The sequence below is a fragment of the Anopheles funestus genome, chromosome 3RL (genome assembly GCF_943734845.2).
Source record: "Anopheles funestus chromosome 3RL, idAnoFuneDA-416_04, whole genome shotgun sequence".
Classification (NCBI taxonomy): Eukaryota; Metazoa; Arthropoda; class Insecta; order Diptera; family Culicidae; genus Anopheles; species Anopheles funestus.
Genome location: NC_064599.1, coordinates 11,699,862 through 11,726,281, shown reverse-complemented (window position 1 = coordinate 11,726,281; position 26,420 = coordinate 11,699,862). Strand labels below are relative to the sequence as shown.

General features: G+C 43.2%; 1 protein-coding gene across 1 annotated transcript; it reads right to left on the bottom strand.

The window, feature by feature from the left end:
* Positions 1 to 405: 405 nt before the first annotated feature.
* Positions 406 to 26,281, bottom strand: LOC125767818 (lachesin). Its single transcript, XM_049434733.1, has 2 exons — positions 24,766 to 26,281; positions 406 to 2,478 (listed from the first exon to the last, which is right to left on the bottom strand). The coding sequence occupies exons 1-2, from the start codon at positions 25,346 to 25,348 to the stop codon at positions 1,913 to 1,915; spliced, it is 1,149 nt and encodes a 382-aa protein (XP_049290690.1). The 5' UTR covers positions 25,349 to 26,281; the 3' UTR covers positions 406 to 1,912.
* Between the last annotated feature and the right edge of the window lie 139 nt (positions 26,282 to 26,420).

Genomic DNA, 26,420 nt, shown 5'->3' with positions numbered 1-26,420 from the left:
GATTCAATGTATTAATGGCGTCACGGTGTTAGGGTCGAACCGGAAAGCTTATCGTGGAGCATGCACGATGTTTTTAAAACAGGAAAACCAAAGAACAGGAAACCAATAGAACAATCTATTCTGTTGGAAACATACTTTAGAGGTGCCCAAAAAACTGTAGATCCTTTTTTTGCCAACCGAAATGAAGAAATGGTCCGTTTTTGAACAGGTTAGGTTAAACCGGTAAGCTAATACGCCAACTGCACAAAAAGCGACATCTAGCGCTCGCGCTCCGAAATACACAAGCTGCTCGGAAATGTTTCAAAAGGTGTGTGTCCTCGCTAGACGCTTCATATAGGGGACCGTTTGTAACGGCGACATGCGTATTCTTTCTATACAGTCCGCAATTAATAATATTTTGTACAATTTATTATTATTAAAATCTAACTTAAAACGCTTTTATTTGTTTCCTTCGTTTATCGTTTCGCACATTGATATTCATTGCATTATTCACCCACGGCGCTGTTCACTATTAGCTTCATCTACCCATCTGGATGGATCTACACGCGCTTTTGCTGCTTCTACCGCGAAGATATTCTTCGAAGATACTACAAAAAGGAAGAAAAAAAAAATCATACTAAAAATGCTGCTACGAAATACGCCATTAGAACACGCGGAAAGCGGAACTAAATCAATTGCTTAAGCGTTTGTTTTTTAGCGCTTTGCGCACTCTTTACGCGCAATTTTCCTCGCCCGCCTGCTCTCCGATAACGCAATGCTTCTTTTTGCTGCTTACTTACTCACGAAAACCACGCTAGAAAATGTATGGTGTATAGCACTATTGTTTTCTAACTAATAAAGGAAGAAGCCGCCCACACTGTACTTGTGTGTGTGTTTGCAGTAGAAAAATGGAAATTGATGGAAAATTCAAGATATACACGAGATTAAAAGCTACATTCCTCTTTCTCTCTCTCTCTCTTCCTTGTTTGCCTCTTTTCGAATGATCGAAAGCTTCGGTTGCTTTCACGTTAAAACGTCCGTAGTACATAATATTCCGACTTTGAATAAGAAAAACTTTTCCTCCTTCATACACCGCTACACACCAAACTCGTTCGTTTGATCGCACAAAGCAATCCCGGGAAAAGCGGGATCATTTCCCTTCCTACCTACAAAGAGCTATCATTTTGCACAGATACCTGCTGGAGGGAATCAATAATGTATGTCTGTTATATTACTGTATATCTTCTTTTTGTGTTCGCTACCAACTAGGATATGCTCGAAAGCACAAAAAACTTTTCCATCGATTCGGCAAATGCAAGCGTTTTGCGCTTACTAAAGCTTGCGCCTTAAACAAGAATTTGTCAGTATTTCATCCTGTTTTCCCAAAGGAAAAACAGAGCAAGGAGCCAAAAGAAAATCTTATCGTACACTTACTATTCGTTCTGTTCTGTATAATATGTTTCAGCCGATATGTGTTTGGATGTGTGAACGTGGTTCGTTTTTTAGTTCTGTTTGCTTGTATAAAGAAAGTGTCCCAAAAATTACATGGATTGTTCGAAAGGTATTACATTTAGGCACTGTTTTAGGTAGCAGTTGGTGTCAAATTGTAAAATCCTAAAATTCACTTTTCACCAAGCCCTATCTATTTTCTTCACTTGTCTCCACGCGCGTTCCGGTCGGTTTGCTCCTGTAGTATTTGTGTATGTGAGTGTACTTATAAATGATTGTGCCTGTTTTACTGCTAATGTTACACCACGGATGTGACAGAGGTCCTGAGGTCTTATCTATCAAATGTTGCGCTGCATTATTGCGATCGAAGACATGTTCCTGATTGTGATGTGTGTTTCGGTCTGCTGTCTCTGGCTGTTTGTTTGGTTCAACTTCGGCATTCTGGAATGTGTCTCTGTGTGTGTGTGTGTGTTTGCGTATGTCCTTACGCTCGCTTCACGTACTGTGCAATCGCCACCATCGTCAGTACGGTGGCCACCGCCATCAGGACGCTCGAGACGTTAATCGCACTGGCACCGCCACCGTAACGCGCCTGCCCACAAGCCGGTGGACACACCGGGATAACGGACTCGGTAAACTCGACGCGACCTTCCGCCTCACCCAGCTTATTGGTCGCCTGACAGATGTACTCGCCGTACTGGCGCTTCTCCGCCGTAATGACACGCAGCGTCGAATCGGTGAACTCATCCGCGGTCGCAAACTGAGACAGCTGGTAGTGCTGATTGCTGGACAGCTGCACACTATCCTTCAGCCAACGGATGGCCGGCGGTGGGTAAGCCTCGATGTGGCACTCCAGATCCATGTCGTACTGCAGGGCTTGCTCCACGCGCGGTCTCGGCACGGTTACTACCGGTGCGAACTCTACCTCCAGATTGACGTTACGCCGATCGCCCCGACTAACGCCGTTATCCGCCACACAGTAGTACGTGCCACGATCTCCCTTATGTACCGAGTGGATGTTCAGCACGTTACCCGAGTAAGTGGCACCACCTGTGAGGGGGAGAGAAACCAAACCAAACACAATTAATAATTAAATACCAGCCAGCTCGAGTTTCGGGGGACAAATAAAACATTAAAAATTTAATTAATTTACTGCAACAGTTTAATACTGACGTATCAGCCGTGGGGGATAGTTTAACCTGAAAGGTCTAAGGGAAATTTAGCTCGCGAAGAAAAATGGCTTCCGGTTGATGATGGTGAAAGATGCAACCACCGACTGTGTATGTATTGTTAGCGCGATCGCACACACACGTCCCATACAATCTGTTGTGCGTTTATCCCTTCGCGCTTTAATGATCACCCCTACTACTGCTCTTGACCATGCGGGCGGAGTACACCCGTGTACATCCCCGCGGTAAAGTCAATCGAGCTGTCGAGATGTTTGTCGCGAGCCAGTGAACACGCAACCACTGATAATTTGCTGCTGTCCACATGTCCCGGACGCAGGTTATGAATAGAAAATTACTGTAAAGGAAATTATATCTAACCAGTTGGTTAGGGTCGACAATTCCATAATACCTAAGGTAACGCGATCCAAATATTCCTAGCTATGGACAGTTCTTACTACTTCCGTGTTTCGGTACCAAATGCCACAGTTCGATTCTGTGGGTCGCAACAACTAATGCATTTCCACACCCAAAAAAAAAAAGGTGGGATACAAATTAACATTACTTTGTCAATGTCACCTTGTTCCTGCTATCGAATATCCTTCCGGCGGGACCTTCATTTTCTGCTTTGTTTCTTTTTCTTCCTCTTGTGGTTCGTTCTTTACGCACCAGTGAAGATGTCACAAGAACTTAACAGGCCGAAACGAATGGCTTCTCTGTTGGTGTTTGTCGTTACAAAGTCGGGAAAGATATTTTTAGTGTAATGGTACGAAGTTACGATTAGATTTCGATACCAGAAAGCACAATACTTTCATGCATATGCATAACATGTTCATTATTATGACCACAAGTGTGACCACGTCACGGTACTTGATGCACAAATCCTGGTTTTTAGTTTTGAAAAAACGCTCTTGTTTCTTTCAAGCTGATGCAACATATTGTTCAACGTTCTGCACTTGAGTTATGGTGCCTCGTCTTGAAAATGAAACTATGGCTAAACGCGTATTAATTAGTGCCTGTCCCGTTTTTTGGGGGTTTTTTCCACACGCTTTAAATTAAGCCTATCCATAATTAATTACGGAACAAGTGTCAAGTGGAGCGACGCACTTGAACTGCACATTTGTTGGTGAGCTATTAAACTGGCCGCGATAACTGCGCAAAGTGTTGTTTGTGTTTTGTTTGCTTGTGAAACAAGCAAATGGAAAAACATGATTAGAAATGTGTGTCTAGATATAAATGTTGGCAATTCATTCCATGTGGGCAACTTCTTCACCAGATGAAGCTAGTCGAACTAGAGATGAGAATAACAACTCTTTTTAGTGAGCCAACTCTGAGTGAATGAGTCGTTATTAGGAGTCAGTTCGTTTAACGACTCATTTCGGAGTCGGAGAGTTTTAAGGTTCGGTCATTTTACTCACTCATGAGTGTAAGCGGGCGAGTTGAGTGAGAAGAATCTTATTTCAACCAATTCGCATTAAAATATATCTCATTTAAAAATTTTGCTGAATTGCAGAAAAATGAGAAAAATTTTACATTTTCTCAAACAGGGTATGGAACTTGGTTCCTCGAATAACTTCTGGCACAGACATCTGAGGGCATGGCCGTCCAAGAAGAAAATGTAGCCATTGATGCCATCTATCGACCACAGGTTAAAGATTGACGATCCGTTGGATACCAACAGAGTTATAGGCAAAACTTGGTGCAAAAATGAGCCTTATGAAATTTTCAATTTTTTATAATTTTTCAATTTTTTTATAATTTTTTATTCTTTTTTTTTGTTTAAAACATTATTTGAGTGAAAAGAAACTTATTGCAACCAATTGGCATTAAAATAAATCAATTTAAATTTTTTTGCAAAATTTTCCAAAAAAAAACGTAAGCCTTATGAAATTTTCGAGTTAAATTTTTTTTTTATTTTTTTCTGATTTTTTATTCTTTTCTTCTTTTAAAGCATTATTTAGGTGAAAAGAAACTTGTTTCAAACTATTCGCATTAAAATAAATCAATTTTTAAAATTTTTCTAAGTTACTCAAAAAAAGGTAAGGCTATTTACGGCCTTACGAAATTTTCAAATTTATAGAATTTTTTCCATACAGAGCGAGCAGTATATTCATTTGGCTAGTTTGGGTATTTCAACTCACTGGCTCACTCTTACTCGCTTTGCACATCTCTAATTCGAACCAATAAAAAAAAACCAATAGAAAATTAACATTTCTTGTTCAGGCTTTCCAGTTGGGTATTGATTTTTGACATGCATCACATCCATGCAAAAGATCCAGCTATGATCTAAGGAAACTCCATCAGGTTTGTATGTCCTCCTTCCCGATCGTCGTTTCGTTCGTACACGATGTATTGTCACAACGCCATGCCATGATTCTGGAACAACAGCTGACAGACGCTACCGTTTGTTTGTCCACGTATGCCTCTCTCAGGAACAGTCAACCGTTAGCTTCAAGTCCGCAGCTCTATGATCAAGTATGCGCACCGAGCAATCGAACCGATTGGCCTCCGATCTGCCCAACGATAGAAAGACAAACGCCGGAGTTTGAAGCATACACTTCACCGGTGACAGTTGGTGCATTTCAATGAGCTGGCCGGACCAGTACATTGCACAAAAGCTGGGACGCATCGGATTAGGCGCGGAAACAGTACCTGAGAAAGGCACGTTCCTGACACCCCGAGGAAACCATCAAATAACGCAGAGAAATTAATCCTCGGTTCGGTGCGTTCTCAAGTGTTGTGTTTGCCTTTGTTCTTGTCACCTTCTCTTGATGCCGCGGTTTCGTTTAGTTTTGTCGAGTGTTTTTTCCCAAATGTTACAATTAGGTGTTCTGGTTGGGTTTTCGAGTTTTGTCACCCATAAAACTGAAAAGCACAAAACCCCTGGGGGGAGAATTGAAACAACGATCTCTCTGTTTGTGTGTGGATGAAGAGGAGGTAAATTTTATTATCCCGGTTCATCAAAATCGCTCGATACGATGGCCTTCATGCTTATCTGCCAATGCCTCCAGTAGCCTGCAGTTCTACATACATGAGGTTTTTTTTGTTTTACTACTGCATCGTGATTATGATGCCGAACCGAAGGGCAGAAATGCGAGAAACTTCAATGACCGATCCGACACGGAACAGTTTCGATGCGAAGAAGCGCATCGTTTGGCAATACAATACAATACCTACTGTCGCACAATACAAATGGTCCTCCGAATACCCAGCTTATGGCCCCTGTACGGTACAGGAAATGCACATTCCTGGGTGAGAACTGGTGAGAACTGTTAGGGAAAGCGAGCAAGAATTGCGCCCGCGTGATATAATCCACTTATCTCAAGGACTAGCAATCCCCGGGTGTTTCATCTCGAATTAATCACTCTTTGAAGGGATGTGAAAACGAAGTTAAATAGCGTGCGAGTATGTTCCATCCATACTCCATAGTTTTGTACATAAATCTGAACTCTCGTTTGAATAACACTAGCCTTTTACATGCGAAATCATACAGCAAAACACATCGAAACGGATCGACGACTAAAGTAGAGATTTTTGAGGGGAAATGTCCGCAATAAGACTGAAAAAAATTATTGAAAAAGACAAACCAAATCACAAGCTCCTCATGTAAATAGGTTGTACTCAAAGCTGAAGGCAGAAGGATGCCCTGGAACTGTGAAACATTCAAGATCCAATAAAACTTATTAAGAAATTGTAGTTGAAAGCAAATGAGTAGAGTTCTGTAGGAGTGTTGAGACGAAAGCATTGCGAACATAACCTCATTATTATCACGAAAAATGCAAGAACACAGCCGGTGTGTAGAATAGTAGGGAGTTTGAAGCGAAGTTATCATAGACACGCCACACGCCAAGTGGCGCAATAACGCAAAACGTCGTCTAAATCTGATGCATTGTATTTGATTTCCGATGCGGAAGTTGTGTGACAGCTGGAACTCGGCGATGCGTTACTTTTCCCCATTGTTTTGCCAACATCCGCCAACAGAAAGTGTGAGAAGGGAGATAGACGGTAAGCCGGATTGCTGTACCGTTTGCCCCGGATCGTGCACTAATACGGTTCGTAACGGATGCGCCTCAAAATTGGTTGCCGGCGCGATGAGAATTATCTAATGGAAAAAGGATGCGATCCTTTTTTGTCCCGGTCTCAGTTTTGCCAGACACAAACCGTGGTTCGATCGTCGTATGGTGTCCACAGGATTTAATCCACTTATAGCGCTATCATTTTGTGAGCAAACCCCGACACACGTACACAAGAAATAAGTTTAACAATTTCTATCGTTGCCGTTTCATGCTTTGTTACTTTTTTTTAAGGTTGAAAAGGTATTCCAACTCGGGTCCAATTCATGTGATTATGAACACTCCAATAACAGTAATACTAGAAAAGCTCAACACACGGAGGACCTCAGAAAATGGTATCATGTTTTTTTCTTTTTGCTAACTCCTATTAGGGAGGAACCCTGGAATTCCTCCTGTTTTTTTAGCGTCACTGTCGATCCTCTCTCGGGAGGTTTAAATGTGGGCTGTCAGGAATATGCGCCAGCCATACAGCACCAGCAGAGTGGCAGTAATGATAGGTTTCGATGTAGAAATTAACGAACATCGATTAGAGAATTGGCAACAGCAGCTGCAGGCGGTTTATTCTACATGTTTCGTTTTCGTTAGAGAAAATAATAGTTAATTGATGGCCGATGGTGGGTGCGATCCATCACTAGCCGAGTGTACTGGAGTTGTTGGAGTTGAAGTTTTCAATTTTTACCAATTCCACATATCCGCACATATGGCATGTAGAAAGTTCGTTCAATTGGATCAATTCTAAACACAAATCCGACAGCAATCTCGTTAAAGCTAAATAGCGTCCTCAACTCAATTTGTCACTTTATTGTCCACTGTCTACTTGGTGTGAAGTGACGCTCTAACGGGGACATGGTGACCAAATGCATTTCTCATTAGCAGACAATTATGTACGCCTGCAGTACGAATTCCCTCGTGCAAGAAAGGTTCTACAGCCTGTGGTAAAAATGTCAGCTAATTATTTAAAGATTACTTTGTCACCAACTGTTTCCATTCATCGGTGAAGTGCATTTTGGATGCGCATGGATGCGCGCTTCAGTGCTTTTACAGTCAGAGGAAGTGGAAACCTAGATACGGTATATCGTCTGCAATAACGACTCTATCTAGTGTAGCGATTTTTAGTTCACCGACAAACGCAGTAGTACGGTGACACGAATGGAAAGTTTCGCAAGTATAATATGAAAAACTGATAGACATTTGCATACAAAAGAAGGTGGGGTTTGATTGCGAACCAGTTTGTACTGTTGCAGTCCGGACCGCTTAACTGTACCACTGCGAATCCATATTCACACTCAAAAGGTTTAGCTGTTTTTCGCGCACAACATCTCCAAAAAAAAACATCAAAAAGAAACCTTTAAATGTAAAAATGTCACCTAAAAACACACCCGAAAAAAAGGGTAAGGGGACATCAGTTCTCAAACGTTTGAATAATCGACAAGCGCTTGCATTTTCCTGATTGATAAGCTAATGGCAACATGCACGCCGGAAGCCACACCCTTTTCATCCACATCCGTAGTGAAGGAAATGCCCCTAATCGGAAGGGCGGAGAAAGGTAGTAACGTACACTCGGTTTTGGGACATTTTCCTCTCGTCCCTTTATTCCCTCTTTTCCCTGTACAGTATTGCAAAGGATTGGCCTCCGAATTGACTCACCGAATCCATCTGCAACCCTCACACCACATTTGTGTCCTGCACCGGATATACGAAGGATATTCGACGATCCTTTCACTGTTTTCCCTTTCGAACAAGGTTCGATACTTGTCCCACAACGACCAAACACAAAACCTTAACCGCCAACGTACAAGGACAAGGACATTGGATAAACACGCAGCGGCAGTTTGACACTTTTAACGACTTTTAACCGGCTGGGACGATGTAACACATCTCGCACGGTTCAAAAGGTTCCAATAGGCAATGGCAAGAAGGAAGGACATAAAAACTGCTCCGTGTGTGTCATTGAAATCTCATTTCTATGCGGAATGCCGCGTGAATTCGGTATCCTCGTAACTCTTGATTTCAAGCGTGTGTACGCTCATAAATTAGCTTTCCTGACAGTCCTGACTGTTGTGCCACTGTAGGAAGACATACAGACAGACACATCTCTCATCGTGTTCCTCCCTTCCCCGGGGGGTAGATCGTTTTTCCCCATTCACAGGACAATGTCCGGATCTTCTGTTTACCTTCCAATGTGACCAAACTCACTCCGGCTCAGAGCAGAGGAAGTTTTTCGCGCCCTCGCCACAGATACCAACGGTTTTTCGAACGGTTTAATTCCGAACCAAAAAAAAACCCCAAGGGCGCAGTACAAACCACCAGCATATGTTGCGAAAGGTTACCGACGCGACCAGAACTTTCCAGAAAAAAAACAGTGTCAACATTGTCACTTCGAATCGGATGGTATCAGGCTGTGGGCTATGCTAACTTCCGCCTTCTGGTTGTATACGGGTGAAACGGTTCTGATGGAAATACGAATTTGGACAACAATTGTCGTTCGATGTGTGTTTAATGTGTGGCCACACAAACAGACGTAACGATTCGATCAAATTTCCATCCCAATGCCTTTTTTGGCATGGAGTGAGATCCTGGTTCTGTTTTGTTTTATTCAGAACAGCCTAATTTGCAAATCATTTTAATATTTTATTGGTTAAATTTAATTTGGATTTTTCTTCTTGGCTTTTAACGACCTTACAGGTCACGCCGGCTATTTCTGGCTTACTAGACTTATTTTTACCACGTAGCCAGATAGTCAGTCCTTGATACGGGAGGACGGACCAGGTGGGATTTGAACCCGGTCCTGCCGTGTGGACCGGCGCCGTTTATCACATGCACCATCGGGTCGCATCAAATTGGTTTGATAAATTTGGTTTACAATTGTTTTCATTTATGGTGGTTTATCGATCATGCGGTTTTATTTATGTTAAATATATTAATAAATGAATGCAAATATATGTCTACAATGTGTGATATAAAAATAAAAATTATAGCCCATCTCGTTCGAATATTTACGGTTGATTTCTTTCTCGTACCATTTTCTATGGCAAGGCAGAATAATGTTAGCCGACGTTCACAAATTTAGCTGCATTCGGTGAAGCGAAATCATGCACCGGAAATGAAATCAAGAACGGATACCTCGCGGGGGTATAACGTGAATGAAGACGAAATGGAAAGCAACAAAAAAAAAATAATAAAGGGACAATACACGCTTTCGTGAATTACTCGCTGCACAAAGTGCGGGTGTGTGCGTGGGGAGTTTATTTTTTCGGTAACATAAAAAGCAAGGAATACAAATAAAAAAACAGGACACTGCCACGGTGCCGCTGGGTATCACCGTTTGTATTTGCAGTAAAAGTAGCAGGTGCAGTTTTGTCATGTTATAGTACCACCCCGGACCCCCACCCATTTGCCAGGATTGTTTCGGGACAAACACAAAAAAGGGGAAAAGGTAAACATATTTTCCATTCCACCGTTACGTGCGCTCCGTTCGCCAGCTGGCGCCGTTTGTTTTTATGCGGGTGGGATTATGTTTGTCGCGGGCGGTGTTCTGGCCACCCATACCTAAAAACACACACCCACCCCACACGGAAGGGTGTGGAAAACTGGGAGCCGTTGTGCAAGTGCAATTTTCAAACTGACCCCATCGCAACGTTGACCTGTGCGTTGCTGGCTCTTCGCAATGAGCCCCTCACGACTCTCTCTCGTGAGCCGGTCTTTTGAAGCGGAGCAATGAAATTTTAATTAATTACAATTATCATAGCTGGGCAGGTGGAGTGGTTCGTTTTGGGCGGGATGGAGCGGACATTTCTGCACTTTATCATTCTGGCCCGGAATTCAATTAAAGAAAGCCGGAGATCGAAGAAGAACGGGAATGAAAAAAATGTCCCATTAAACCCTATAAAATAGTTCCTTCTAGTGGAGTCAAACTGATTCAGAATGAATGAGCGAAGGAAATCTTATTAGAGAGAAAGTTGATTCAAATCTCAGCTAATTCATCAGTGAGTTGATTAAATTCTAAGCTGATTCTAACAACTCACTCATGAGCTGAATCACTCACGAATGATTTAAATAGCTACGAGTGAGTTGTTACTTACCGCGAGCTCACGAGTGAGTTGTTACTCACCGCGAGCTCACGAGTGAGTTGAAGAGCTAACTGCTCATTCTCACTCACTCAGTGCGATTCAATTCCCTCAAGTCAGATCCCATCTTTAATTTCTTCCTTTAGTCTGGTAAATATTGATATTTCGTTACCCACGATTCAAGCGAAGGTTGAGCGAAGATGACGCCACAATGACGGCCCCCAAAACGGTGTTCTTTTCCGGTCGAGAAAAAAAAAGAATTTTCCTCCTATCGAACCTTTTATTTCTCTCACCACCGTGGAAAATGTTGCGTGAATGAACATGAAAAAAGGAAAAGCGCATTAGCAGCGAAGGAAAAATTGAGACATCCCGCTTCACACTTCAATGTCCCCTGCTCCAGCCACATGGATACACGGAAGATTGCAGACGTTCGATACCGACACGTTAATTACAATGATAGTGCATAAAACCGAAGCAAGCCACTATTCCTGGAACTTCAATAGCAAAAAAAAAAGTTAAACCCCTTCCGATGGCGTTATGGTTCCATAAGGATAATGTATAAAATATTTATTCAGAGTCGTCTCGCAAGTTCGAACCATAATAACTACCTTTGCAAGTCCTCCCTCGGCTTGTGGGTGAATGATTTATTCATTTTCTGTAATGTCCTGTACGGGCAAATGATTCATAACTGTGTTTTTTTGCACGACCGTTCCAGGAAAAGATTTAATCGATGGTACAGGACACGAACGTTTGCGTCAGGATACGGGTTTTTACTACACCCAAAAGACACGATCGGTCATCATTTTTATGTGCTTTGTGTAGGAAAATTATCACCACAGCACAGAACATCAGGACATATTGCACAACTATTGCTTGAATAATTCAGTTTTATCATAATTCATGTTATAGACGAAATCACATTTTATTTTTTTTATTAAGTTTTACTTATCCCTGAAGAGTTCGTTTTCAAAAGTTTACTCCTCTTTTGGCACGTGTTTGTGCATTAGCAAAATGAAATCAAAGCGGTGTCACTAATTCACTTATCGTTTTTAACGAGCGATTAGCCAACCGAAGTAAATCTCGTCCGAAAGCCCCCTTCCTGGGACCGGAAATTTTCTTCATTTCCCCCGGGGGAAACTTCACTGGGAGAATAAATCGTTCACCAACTTTGGTCATGGTCAGGGTGCCCTTAAGGGCTGGTCTACTGAATAACGTGTATGCGCAAGCAGAAGACAATGTGTCACTGGTATGTTAATTGATTTATTTCATTTTGCGTTTTGCTCCCTGGGGGAAATGGGAAATGGTTGCATCCTCAAGTGTGAGTTTCGTTTGAATGGGGATGTTTCGTTTGAACGTCTGTTTGTTCATTAACTAATAAGGCGTTTTGTTTCTTTTAATCTAACCTAACCCCCAATAAACATGAGGAACTTCATCATAATGTGTTTTTTTTTAATTTTCAAATTATTCACCTGACAAGGTTGCGAACCCCAGGGTATGTCCTGAAGTTATCCTTTTGCTCGTTATCAATTCTACCCGGAAAACACTTTTCACGATGAAACAACTTTACACGCTTCGTTCACCGCTAATTAGAAAGTATCTAAATTGTTTTTCCGTCCGGCAGGAAGTAGGGTTTTGACACCAACATGGTCACATTAAAGTCACGTTTCAACTACCGGCTGTATTTACCTCGGGTGGTAAGTTCTAAAACAAAACAGGGTGTGGTGGTTAGGCTCAACCGAACAGGTTAGAATTTTTGATAGTAAAGCTCCCTCTTATCCTTCTTCCCCTTCTGCAAGGATTCATCCCCAAAAACGTCCAATATGTCGATGGAAATTATCATTCTCCTCGGCAAGGAAGGGTAACATGTACGGGGGTAGAAGAATGTTGCGTGTCTAGAGTTCACTTGAGCATGAAATGTTTTCTTCCACGCGTCAAATTCTCTCCCAAAGCCCATCCGTCATGACCGTTCCTACCTGCGTATAGTTACGTTAATGTTAATTTGAGGTCGGGCAACAAACCCGAAAGACCAACTAACAAACCGCACATGGTTACGCGTCTGCGTGTAAATCGTTAAGTAAAAGCGTGTCTAGTCCGGATGTCGCCGTTACTTTCGCTGGTTGCCTGCAGACCTTGCAGAACGATGACTACGCCGTGTCCCGTCAGTCATTTGCCATCATCATTATTTCTTTCCCAAGAAATGGACAGGTATGTTGGGTCTGATGTAGTTCTTGGTTCATCGACCAACGAAGGAGTTCGGAAGGAGTGATTGTAGTGTTCTTCAATCAACCTTTTGTTAGTTTATCCTTATTTCTCAGTACATCCGGCTAAGGAACAAATCCAACATTAAACACACTCTATGTAAATTCGGACTATTCTGGCTTTGTGTGTCCGTGAAAAAAAAGACTCCCTCTCAAGTTCTTCTATTTCTGAGGACCTTCTGTCACCGACTGCCGTGTGGCTGTCATAAAATGGCACACAAAAAAACCCCCAAAAATGATAATAAACGTTTCACTTGTAACGTATTCAGTGGCGGGAATACGTCGATGTGAAACGAAATTTATGCACACACATTCATCCTTCCGATGGCGTCCAACGAAAAAAAAAGAACTCATAAACTTTCGTACTCCACAACGGTCACGGTCACCGATTGTTATTACAAGCGTAGAAGAGGGTTGGAGATCCTTTTTGTTTTTTTGTTTTTGGGAAGTTTTTATTTTTCCCGCTGTCTGTCCAGTGACCATAAAACGATTACACACAACATAAAGCAAGCACATTTAAATGGGTGTATTTGATTGGTTTTATACTGTTCCTTTCCACAGACACAGAGGGTTCTTTCCAATGTCCTTTTGCAACATTTTATGCCGTAAAGTACGGCACACAAACAAAAAAAAGGAAAATGCAGGGATTCTGATCGAAATATGTTTCCCGATACATGTACACACAGACACATTCATTTCGTTCTTTTTGACCCTCAAAAATTATTCCCCCCGAAGGGCCTTGACGATGTTTATGACAGCAATATTGACGCAGTGACGCCAGGACGACACGACGAATGCGGTTTTGCATCGCTTAATTCACCTGGTCCTCCCGGGGCGTGAGTATTTCGAGTGCAAGTGAAGGCAAAACCGTTAAAGTAGGATGAAAAATGATGGTTCGCCTGCAGTATCATGATGTCCTGTGGGGTGCAGTATCGAGTCCTTCAAAGTGTAACTTCCAATTAACTATCTATTGTGCGTGGCGTGGTTTCTGTTCCGATGCATCTTTTCGGTTAGTTCTGTGTGAATTCTTTCTCTTTTCTACTATAACGATGTGACACATTTGAACTAATGATCCTTTTCTACAAGAAGGTTAAAAACATGCGTTTTCGATGCTTTGAAAAATTGTGTATTTCACCGCTCTTTTTTTTTGAGGGTCTTAACGGTCTAACGTCAATATAGGAAAAAAAAGGAACGGAAAACCGAACCGAGATGCCAGCAAAATAAACATTCCGCAATCGGAGAATAATAATTCCGTACGTACACAGGAAAAACTCGATAGGTCTTCATCCGGAAAACGGAAAGGCCGATATAGATAACGGACATTGAAAAAACACGGCAAACAGGCAAATAAAAATAACTGGCAGGAAGACACAGAATTTCATACCACATGGAATGGGTTGTTGGAAAAAGCATACACATCGGCAGTTCTTTAGAGAGAGAAAAATCCCTCTAAAAAAAAATACAAACTGATCCTCACAATCGCAACTCGACCTTTAACGAAATTTCGAAATGTCCTGTTAGGGGTGGGTATCGATCCTAAAATAATATTTATACAATTCCCAACAAAAAAAGGGCCAAAAGATCCGATCGAACCTTGCCGGGTTTTAAGATCGGTACGAAAGCTTTTGGTGGAAATCACACGAACATCAGTACTAACGGGCGTGTCAAATTCTGACAAAACTCTCTCCAATATCGGCATCTGTTCACGATAGCATCAGGATGGGATCCGTTTCGCAATATGCTCGTTGAAGTTGTCGCCATATTTTCATCATTATGGGCAAAATTTATTAACCCACTATGCAAAACATAAACACACACACACTAAAGGGAAAAGGGGTTTCTTTTTAGAAGGAAATTGTAACTGAGTGGCTTACACTGTATGCAGTTGCATCGACAAAAAAGGATGGTGAGTGCGGCGAATTTCAATAAAAAAAAGAATACCAAGTTTTGAAGGGGTGAAATGGAAGGGATCAGCTTTGTGATTGTGATCCCTTCTGGTTTGGCACCCCTTTCTAGATTCACGGCGCAATCGGAGTTTATTGCACGAACAATCAAAGCCAAAAATCCTCACTTTTTCTAGAGGATCATTTAGCCATCCAGTAGCTTTAACAAATCATTTTCCAATTTTTTCGTTTTTTTTTTCTACAAGTAGAAAGGGTCTAGACCCCGGTGTGATCTAGACTCTAACTTGTTATTAATTGTTATGAATAGCTAATTTTCCGCTCGGCCGGAAGCCCATACGAATAACGGCCTTTATGCGACACAAACGGTCTCGCGTAAACAGCAAGAGTGCGCGTTCCTCTTTGGACGTTTTGATAGAAATAGAAATTCTTTTTTTTTTACGATCGAAATTCTTTTCCACAGATGCAGAATGGTGGGGTAATTGTTGATCTGGAGTGTTGTAAAATCTGGCTCTTATGTTATGTTGGTTATGTTCGTGATGAATTGTTGCCTCTTTTTTATGAGCAATGTCCGAGACAACGCGGCAGTTTATAGACAGCGGGTAATAAAACTATTTGGATAACCTAATAAAATTTTTATTGTGACCACCGTTACAGATAGCTACGCTACCCGTTTTGCCCCGTGTGGATGCGTTCAATTCACTTCCGGTGCTAATACGGACCAACCGGAGTTATTCTGTGAAGGGATTAAAGGTCTAACTGGTACCAGGAGTTTCAAAAACTCCTTCTCGAGAACGAGACGTCGAAGAAGGGATATAAAGTAGAGTAAGATTTCCCTCAACCAGAACCTCAGGATCCTGTTCACACTTAGCCCGTCCTCTCCGGCAAGCTGGAACTCCTCTAGTTCCGTTTCATTTTCCAACATGAAAAGCAGAAGGGGAGGATCCTTGCCGCGGGTACTTGATCCTCAGTATATTAGTTACACGATAATTGGCATTGAATGCACCAGAGAATGCAGGGGCTTAACGTTCACACATGCAGAGCCGACGACTATCGTGACTAAGTAGGGATAGAAACCAGGTCCCTCCATTCAGCTCAAGTCTCAGTGATTCGATTCAGTTCCGTTTTGCTTTGCACACCGAGCCAACTGTTTCGTCTAACTGTTTGAGGTTAGGAAACCCTCGTGACCGTGCTGGACGCAATTATCTTCACATTCAATGTCAATCATACGTAACGGATCGCGGCAGGGAATGCACTCGACATGTTGTGAGCCCGACCGGCCGTGAATGAAAAGGGGACGGGGTTTTTGAATGCGAAAAATGGCGTCCTATGAAATTGAGAAAAGGAATGGTGACAAATTGACGACCATTTCCAGGATTTGCTGGATATTTGCATATATCCAGGTGAAAGATAAAATGGTCGATCTTGGACATGTTTATTACATTTATCGCAACGACATAATGCTCCTTTATAGACCATAACTTTCAACTAATAAGAGTTTAGAGTTTAGAATCTGAAAAAACGGTTAAAAATGCAATAAATTTCACTACAAATAATTTAATATTCAGCACGTAATAAAATAAATCAGACCAATTTATTCTTGAATTCAATCCGCACTGCCGCTACGGTGTGTTTCCCTCTCCATCATTGTGTGAACGATAGTGTAGCACTTTCTATTATGCACTTAGTTTGGACAGCTACCTTCCCCAAAAACGATTAGCATAAGTGGCACAAAAACACAACGCCGTCTCACACGAATTTCCCCCCCCGGGACCAAACGTTCTTTCGCTTGCAGGAAAAAATTTCTCTTTTTTTGCTGGGCGAAAAAAATTCATGCGAACGAATATTGCTCGTTGCATGCTTTGCAGTAGAGCACCGACCGTCTGTAGAAAGTGGTGGAATACATTAGTTGTCAGTTTACAACAATAAGCCTAACTTTTCCCTCCCTCCACCCTCCAAAGCTTACCAAATGAAATGAAAAATCAAAAGAAAACTCAGTGCCTCGGTCTGTCCCGTGTTTCCCGTAGCCCAATTTCTTACCAGGCAGCTCTGGTACGATACGGAACGGCGGCAGCCCCCGTTAATCTCATTTCTCAAAAGGCAAACTATAATCTGCTCCGATTACGAACATCATCAGCTTGGTGTTCTATTTAATTTGAGAGCAAGCAAACTGACCTCGAACCGGCGGGCATTATGTCGCATTTTCAATTCATCATCGGAAGCAAAGAAAAGCCTCCGCGGAGCACGATGGTTTGCGCTAATTACTTCTTTGAATTGAGTCCGTCCGACCGAACAAAGCGGTGCGGGCTACAGTGACAAACAAGTTAGTAAGAAATTTGACAAACGAAATGTAAAGAAAACCTCAATTCTAACCCCACAAATAACCATCGAAAATAGTGACACATTTAATAGCATAACTGGGCGATTGGGGCTGTTAAATGATTTCTTCCGGAACGAGACACGGAATCCCATTGCAAATTGATTGTTGATCTTGTGTCGCCATTACACTGTGATCATCATCATCATCATCGTTCACGATCGCCGTATCAGGGGGTATTTATTTTTCTCGATCTATTAATGTCACTCCGATTAATGTCATCAGCCTTCTGATGGGATAGTGTTTTTGAGAGTGGACATCATCTGCCGCCATAATGGTTGACTAAATAATGTTTGGCCTCTGATGCGACCTGTAGCAACCGTTTTCAGCCGCACTGCGGAGGGGACACAGTTTGCTGGTGTGTCATTTGCCGTGTATCTACGATATCATCTTGCCATTCCGCTGTACCTTACATTGGGCGTAGTAGCAGTCGTACGCGTCTTGTACTTTACGGCAGCAGAACCTAACCTAACTTCCACAACACAAGCGCGTCATCGCCAGTGTTGGCTCGGTAGAATCTCTTCCAGATAGTGTTGATCGCCGTCGCTGTTTGTGCTCCAGCAAAGGCGTACGGAAACGCCAAGAAGAAGGGCACTTAATTGGTGCAATTATGCTGAGAAAGCCAACGCCACAACAGCTCACGATCTGTCGGTGTCGGGGTACTGGGCGATTCGTGAGGTCGTTCTGTCGTTCTCATATCGTTCGTTTGTTTTTGCCCCTAGTTTAAAGGGTGGCTACAGTGTGCTTCGACTCGAATGACTCGAATGACTATCGTTACGCATTGTAAGCTAGAATGGCATCATTTCTGAAACTTGGCGAGTCTTGAAAAGCGCCCCATTCCGTTTTATTCTCATTCTGCCCTCGAATCGATCGTTGATTACAACCACCATTGTAGCGTCTGTTTGTTTTACAATCGTTCCCATCTATTTCGGTACACAACCTGCAGTAACTATCCTCCTTTATGTAGGAAGAAGAACCCAGCTATTTACAACACCACTTACACGATGACGCTCATGACACTTAGTACGACACGTTGCTCGTTAGGCGACGTTCTAGTGTCACCAGTTTCCGGGCGTGACAGGACACATCATGAGCACATTATAGGCAATAAAGTTAAATTTAAAAGATTTCTTCCCCCAATTCCACGGGGCACGGAGAATAGCTACATGCAACCGGTACAAGACACGGTGATAAATTTGAACCCAGCGGTCTATTTTGAAATTGGGATCAAAGTTGATTGACGAATCGATCCGACTTTGGAGCTTGCTTTACGCCGTGGACATGGTTTGTAGCTTGTTGCGTTTGAATTTATGGGCCCATCTCGCGCAATAATTGGCACCAGTTTACTAGCAGCAGCGTGCATGGGAGGGCAGGAAACACTAGAGTGAGGCAGACGAAGGAAAACTGGGCTTGGCGTCGCATAGCTAGAATTCGCCTAGGTACACTGCACACAATAAACCCTTCTTTCGTGTATCCCATTGCATCGAACATTGGCTTGCGCCATACATCGTGCATCATTGTCTCTATCTCATTCCCACTCTTGCCTGCTCTTCTCCAAAACAATGAGAAAAACGGAGGTTTTCACCACCAACAACTTCCAGCACTCCAGAGCACGATCAGGTCTCGCAGATCGAAGGTGTTGGTGGCGAAGTGGAGCTAGAAATCGAAGCCGTACCCGTAACGACGACCCATCGGTTAGAAGTCATCGACCTAACACGGTGTGTCAGCACAGAGAGAATGATGCAGCCAATGCGATGGGAGGGGAACTGGCAGAGAAGCGTCGCGTACAACGGTGATTTGATTGCATCCGATCCACAACCGTTCCACCATGGAAGTCGACGTAATCTATTGAACCGCAGACAACGGAGGCTGGTGATTGGGATAAATACTGAATATCAACGTGATCCGTTCCGATCGGAGTGGTAGAAAGGGAGACAAATACCGTTGCCCACAACTGTGGAACCGCAAAAAACCGGGAGGCCAATCGATTGAATTATAATCCACACTTCGATCCATCGCGATTGTGAAGCTGTTGGAACCTTTCCCCTTTTTTGCTATGCTTCACGGACAAAGAATGGCTGGTTGATCGCGATTAGTGTGGCTGTGCTCTCTTTCGCTCGAAGTTATCACTGTAAACTCTTCGTTGTAGGATTTCTTCGTCGATACTAATTTACATCTTGTGCAGCGTAATAATTGCATAAAGACGTTGATGATGATGTTGCGCTCCAGAAAAGGGAACCATTCAACCGTTAGCTGCGAGAGTTATCTGCCGAGTTCTTGGAAGTTGCAGCACTTTGTGTCACGCAAAGTGGAAAACTTCGATCGCCCTAGCGGAATCATTTTATCAGAATTCTTTGTTTGTTTCACGGAGTACTAAGTGTTGCGTAGTGATTGTAAGGGCGTTGGCGCACTATTTTTGGATAGCTGTTTCCATATCTCCGAATTACATCCTGCATACTCAGCAACTCTGATAAAACGACACAACTTGTGCCGGTTTATTGAACCTGCCAGATGCCTGAGTGCGTCTTTCGCCGAGGAAAGACATTCGGCAAGACAAAGAAAGCGAGAAAACCGGTCAACTAATCAAGGTAAAAGGCAACAAGACAACCATTTTTCTCGTAATCATCATTTAATGAGCCGCTCCTTCCGAAAACTTGATGACCTCCATTACAGGGAGTTCCGACCCGTTTCCGTCCCCGGCGGAGCCGTGTTCATCCCGGTGCGAAGGGTGGGCTTTCAAATTAACGTCTATTTATCTAACGCCCCTCTCCGGTTTCTGGTGTTCGGAAAACGAAAGGTTCTTTTACTTAGTGACGAAGTTTTGAATATTCTTCCGTGTGGAGTTGAGGCGTGTGTTTACAATAGAGAAGCGAGTGGAAACAGAACTGTAAAAGTTGGAGGCGGATGAAATCATTAATCACCAAAGGGAGTATAAACGTGGAAAAAGGTATAGTATTCAAGTGCCTCCCACGCGGAGTTCTGAGGAGACAGACTGCACATCCTGAAGAGAAGCTTTAACATTTCAAACTTTACAGCATTATATCTGAAGATCGAACAGAATTTATGGACGTGCCATGACAAACAACTCTACACATCGTCTCTTTTCTCTTGGCTGTCGACGATCGCTCGAAGATCATTTGTCCAAAGATGGAAAAGGGGGCCCATTTTACGCTGAAAGTAGCTCAGCGAAATGGCGCGAATTGTTGCGTTTGGTACAGTGTTGCTGTTCAGTGGTACTTCCCCATAGGCGGAACTTTCCTGTACTCTAGAACTCCATTGTCAGGTTCGAATGCATAGGCGTGTGTGCGCCCCGTGCGTTTTTTCCTTAAACCTGAATGAAGCAAACCGGTTCTGCATTGTGCAACTTCTTCTGGTGAGGGTCAAGCGCAGGGAGTATGCGACCAGCCACTAACACAACGATCGGCAGAAGGGATCACCAACACGAGCGCGTTTGGCTGCTTTGGCGGAATCAACAACGGGAATGAAAATGAGAAAAATCAAGCACATAAACCGCCACCCCCCGCCTGGAGCAAGGAGGTAGAAGAAACTTGATTTGTTACACCACCGAAGGTAGAACGAGGACAACAAGACTCAGACTCAGGAAAGCAACCAGTTTCACCCATTCGGGTGTGTTCTCCACTGTTTGGTGGTGGAGAAATAAAAAGGTGAAAGTTAGAATATTTATATACGCACTATAAACCTCCAGTGGAGCAGAGCTCCGTGCCCCAAACTATCGCCGACTTGGAAGGGTCTCTTAAGGCTCATTTCCATGCGCTCTAGAACTACATGCCAGAGGCGGTAGCATACTATTGATGCAGGCGTGTCATATTTGACCCTGTACCCGTTGTCGTCATCTAGGGTGTGTTGTTACACATTTGTCTATCCCTAGGTTTGATGGTAATAAATAATATTTCTGCCTCTTCCCGCTAACGCCCCCCAACGAGAATGAGAAGCACCGAATCTTGGAAGCTGAATAGTAAAACAGTGCAACAAACGGTTGGTGGCTTACTTTTACGACGACTTAGTTCGTTTCGGGGGTCCCGTTCGATTGGGTTTTTTTTTAATTTTAGAAAGATCTTTTAGATCAACTGTGCGCTATAATGTAGTTAAAGAGCACCAGGAAGGAAGAATTATATATCATAACAAATCGTACCAAAAACGACTATTGCCAACAGGAGAGAAGTGTTAATTTTGTCTTCTCTCCTCTAATACACCTGAGGGGTTTAAATTGATTAGACCGAAAGGAATCGAACATAAATTCCAATCCAATTGACAACGACACGTGTGGAGAAGATGGAAATCTGAGATTCGGTTCGAATAACTGTAATATCTCTAACTCGTTTAGAGTCTATTATTAATTTACTTTTCAATTTGTTCCTCTACAATGATAACATGAAGTATATAATTAAGATAAAGTATCGCAATACATTCTAAGAGAAATAAGTGCTAGAAAGGAAGACAAAAGTCCTCTCCCTTTAGGAAATCGACAAAGGGGTTCTCAAATGTCTCGATTCAATTTTCACCAAATATGAACATTTTTCCCCCTTCAGTACTTTGCATAATTCGTAGCACAATATTTTACACGTGCCTGAGAACCGTTGCAACAGAGCCGCCATTTTCCAACCATTTCCCTTATCTTTTAGTTGTTGCGGAAATTAGAAACATATTTACTTTCGCCTTTGTGCTCCGTAGCACAAAAAGCGTTATGCAGCCTATCTCCGTTTCGTTTGCAAACGCGTCTGCATAATTGCAATGAAAACATCGATCCACCGGAACAAATTTATTCCAAAACTCGAAACGCCGGTAAGGGTCGAAAGAAATGGAGTTTTCTTTTGTCGGTCGGCATTTGTGCAAAGAATGCTAAATGTTGCTCCAGTGCTGCATTTGAATATGGTTTTGTGGATGTGGATTAATTCGAAAGTGGTGTGGCCTGTTGCTGTTGCAGATTGATGTGGGGTTATACTGTAACTGTAAAACCCCGATTGGGTGCTCCCTCTTTGGCAGTAGGTGCCACGAGATGAGCTCCACTACCCGGTTGGTTACAATGCGTGACCTCAACTGGAACGAATTCAATTAGAATTCCTACTGGAACTCGGGACACGGAATGTCCGACTAGAAATGTTTTTCTCGCCTCCATCTCTGGCTCGTGCGGCAACGCTCTGTCATATCTTTAACTTCGCCGACCGCACGCCACAAGATTCGCTAAGAATCCAATAAACGTCTAGGCCGCTCAATTCTTGCAGCGGTTTTGTTGGTGCCATCGTTCGTCATGCTTGGCGTGGTGCATTGTGAGCGAAGCATGGTATCATCATCAATCCAATATGATTCAATTCATCACGATGCGATTGCTAACCAAGTCTTTCCAAGTCTGCGCATCACGATCAAGTGTACTACCGAAGCGACTGATCAGATGATCTAAACCGGCGTAATGGTCGTGGGCTATATGAATGGGCAGGAATGTTCGCAAAAAAAAAACAAAAACGCGGCGAAAGTCTGCAGTTCTAGGCGACCTTTTCAACATCCGGACATTGGCACGTTTGTTTCGCTTTCGTTTTTTCCATCCACTGCTAGAACCCTTTTTGGGGTGGCAGGGAACGTGCTGAACCAGATTGTTTTGTCAACCAGCGAGGTAAAACAACTCGCCCAACATTAAACATGGCCAGCATAACAAGTTTGTAAGTAGTGACATTAAGATTGGCCTCCTTCCTTGCTGACTTTCAATGACTTTACAACAGCAGAAAAACACATTCTCGCCCACACGCAATGAGTGTTTCCTGATAGGGAAAAGGGGCACTTAAAACGCGCGACAGTGTGTGGTTCTATTGTCCAAGGTTTTGCCGCAAGCAGCACTTGCTCGATGCATTTGGCTAGTATTTGGTGCACAGGAAATGCAGGTGCCTTTCAGTTTTGTTTCTTTTGCAAACAAAGCTTTCTTTTTTCCCATTTCCCGATCTCGAGAGTGGGATCAGTAGTAAGAAAAAGTAATCAAGACGAGTTTACGGCTTCTTTAAAAAGGCAAAGTTATTACTCGTATGTGAAACCGTCGGCGAACATTGAAGAACTAAAGAAAAGTCTAACATTCGCGACCATTTGACCGTGGTGGGCCGTGAGATCAATAATTTTTGGTTACGCTCGCCAGTGAAGCTTTATACCCCAACCAAAACCTATTAGAATCATTCTTCCGTTGTACGTGAGACTTCTTTTCTCCCGGCAGGTTCTTGCAACTCTCAAATTGAGCAGATTAAGCAAGACAAACACGCACAGAGCAGAAGTTCCATCAAAACAACTTCCATGCGTCTTGTTGTTTTCGCGCAACGGATTCATTACCGAAAAGAGAATCAGCAGGAGAAACGTAGAGACTAACAATCCGTCAATTGTGTATAATAGCTGCCGGATAGCTACCAAGTGGAACTTCTGGCTGACGTCGTCGGTAGGGGAAACAACAAAATATGGCAGAGAAATGAACACACAAGCACAAGCAGGTCTTGGTCGCAGACATGCATGAGTTGGTTTCGGTGAGAACTAGCCGAAATCGATCTAACGTCCCAATGAGCCCCAGTTCTTATGCGACGTAAACCGATGGCACAACATAACCTCGACCTCTGGGCAGCTCAAAAAAAAACAACAAAAACCACCTGTGTGCATCGGAACATGGAGACTGGTGCGGTTACTATCGACGCTAGATCGGGAAGATAAGTAAAGCAGGACTTCAAGAGTGCAAATTGAACTTCCCGCTGCAGTGGTCAAAAACAAGAGTCACCTTCGCTTTCAGAACAAAGAAGGTCAAACGCGTTGTTGGTCAGTCATGGGAGAGTACCTGTGCAAGAGTGTAGTAGCTTTTGCCTAATGGGCAACTAAAAATGTATTTCTAACAACCTTTTCTGCTATGCTGTTCTTCGCTTATGTAGCTACCTCGTGAGAATGTTCTGTTACCTTCTGTACGCCCATTTCGCTAATTACCATACATTGAAAATTAATTTTCCTTATAGAACGGGTGCCGGTGATTCATCTTTGTTTGGGAAACACTCGCGAGAACGCAGATTAATGTTTTCCTCTGTTCGGTATCGATCAACCGTATGTTGGGGAAGGTTTTAATAATGAAATGAGACTTCAATATTTCTGAAGAATCTCTTCCCAGTGGTTTTGCCTTATTCAACATCTCCAATGCATAGACTGATTACTTTGAGGAATGTTATATCAATGCGTCATTTTAAGACAACTCATATGAATTCCTACTGATTTGATTGACTGAGTCACAACATTTCAATGGTTGAGGAGTAATTGTGATTTCATTCTAGATTCTCCCGTGCGAGATTATTAGATGTTGGATTTCAGTGTGATCGTGTAAGTTATCTCGAACATCTCCGCTTACAAACACACGCAATCACTCGCGATCATGCGAATCTGCTGTTGCCGATCATGATCATGTTGTAATGATCTATTCGTTTGTTCGCTATGCGTCATATGACTCACTTTTCCATCCGTAGGAACTTACCTGTCGGAAGGATGGCGTTATTTTCGCGACGCCAGGTAATCTGTGGTACCGGGTATCCAGAGGCGTAACATTCCATCTGGGCTGGTTGCCCTTCGGACACAACTAGCGATTGGGTAGAGTTGTCGGAGATGATCGGTGGTCGACGGACATTCAGTGCGACCTCGGCCGAGATTTTGTTCGTCACCGACAGTACCACCTGACACTGGTAGATACCGGCATCCGTTTCCTGGATGTCCTTTATCTGGAGCGTGTAGGACGTGGAGGACAGGTCGTACCGTAGGGAGAATCGTGAATCCTTCAGCACAAGCGAGCTGCCTGTGGAGAGGAAGACCGGATCCGATCGGTCGGTGCTGGTCTTCACCCAGTGCACCGAGTAGTCACTAGCGTACAGGACGGAACATTCCAGCTCGACCGTACCACCAATGTCCTTGATCTGTTCCTGCGTGATGTAGGAGATGGTTGGCGTGCGCTGGCCACGAACGGGATCAACTAGGCCACCGATCGCAAACAGCAGCACAACGCCCATCCCAAGCATTGTCGACAGGTTGCTGGTAGGCATCACGATGCTTCTTGGCTTTCGCATACTGTGTGAGAGTGTACGCGTTAAGTAACGATGGATTGCCTGCCGTAACACACCCCAAAGCACACGCAGCACGCGAAATGGGGGCAAGATGGACGGACGGATGATCGTACGGGTAAAGCAAAGCGCGAACGATCGAGGAAGGAAGGGATCACGAATATTGAACACGTCACCTGGAGATGTTCTTTCGAATTTCCGATACACTTTTTAATCAATTGCACAATCCACGCTTTTCACTTGCAAGTCGGTTTTGAAAGCTCGAACTAATCGGAACGCTTTGTGTAAAGTTAAACTTAAAACGCGCACCACACCCCAAACCGAAGACGACGGAACGCTACGAAACGAGCGTGCTTACACAGTAACGGCGGACACAGGTATGCATGCACTCTCCGCTTCTTCTCTTCGCTACACGCGTTGAACTCTCTCGCTCTGGTGAACCGTTTGAAATGCGGTGGCTCTACACTGATCGAAGCCGCGTATCCAGCACAAACACTTCTCTACTAACGGGCGCCGCACACACAACCGCACGGGACAACTGGAACGCGTTGAATGAAACTACGCGGCTTTGCGCTTGAGAGATCCATTTTTGAATTTCGTACGCACCAACGAAACGTCGCTATGAGCGCAAGTGAGACAGCATGACTGGAGCAGCAAGCGCATGAGAAGGAACGAATGCGTATGCGAGATGAGAGAAACGAGAGAAAAGATGCGAAAGGGGAAGAAAGCAAGCGCCGGTTGAAGGAAGAAGAAGTGTTTGTGTTGGTTGAATGTGTATGGTTGCTAAGGTGATCGCGGGAGGTAGATGTGTTTGATTGCGCTTGCTTCAGGTGCATCACAAGCAATTTATCATTGGTTAATGATTTTCAAGCAAATTATGCAGGGAAGTTTACATAAAATCTTGAACTCGATTAAACCATTGAAATAGTACCATATTTTACAACAAAAAGGACATTTCTGTACTTTCGTAAATAATTCTAGTTTGTGAGATTAGTTTTGACACATACAACCCAAGAGGAATGATTAAAACATCCTAAACGAAATATTTTACTACAGTTCAATATTTATATCATATCGT

Excerpts from the sequence above, each read along its gene's own strand:
- LOC125767818 (XM_049434733.1), bottom strand. The coding sequence starts at position 25,348 with ATGCGAAAGCCAAGAAGCATCGTGATGCCTACCAGCAACCTGTCGACA. Across the intron at positions 2,479-24,765 it reads TAACGCCATCCTTCCGACAG|GTGGTGCCACTTACTCGGGT; the intron begins GTAAGTTCCTAC and ends TCCCCCTCACAG.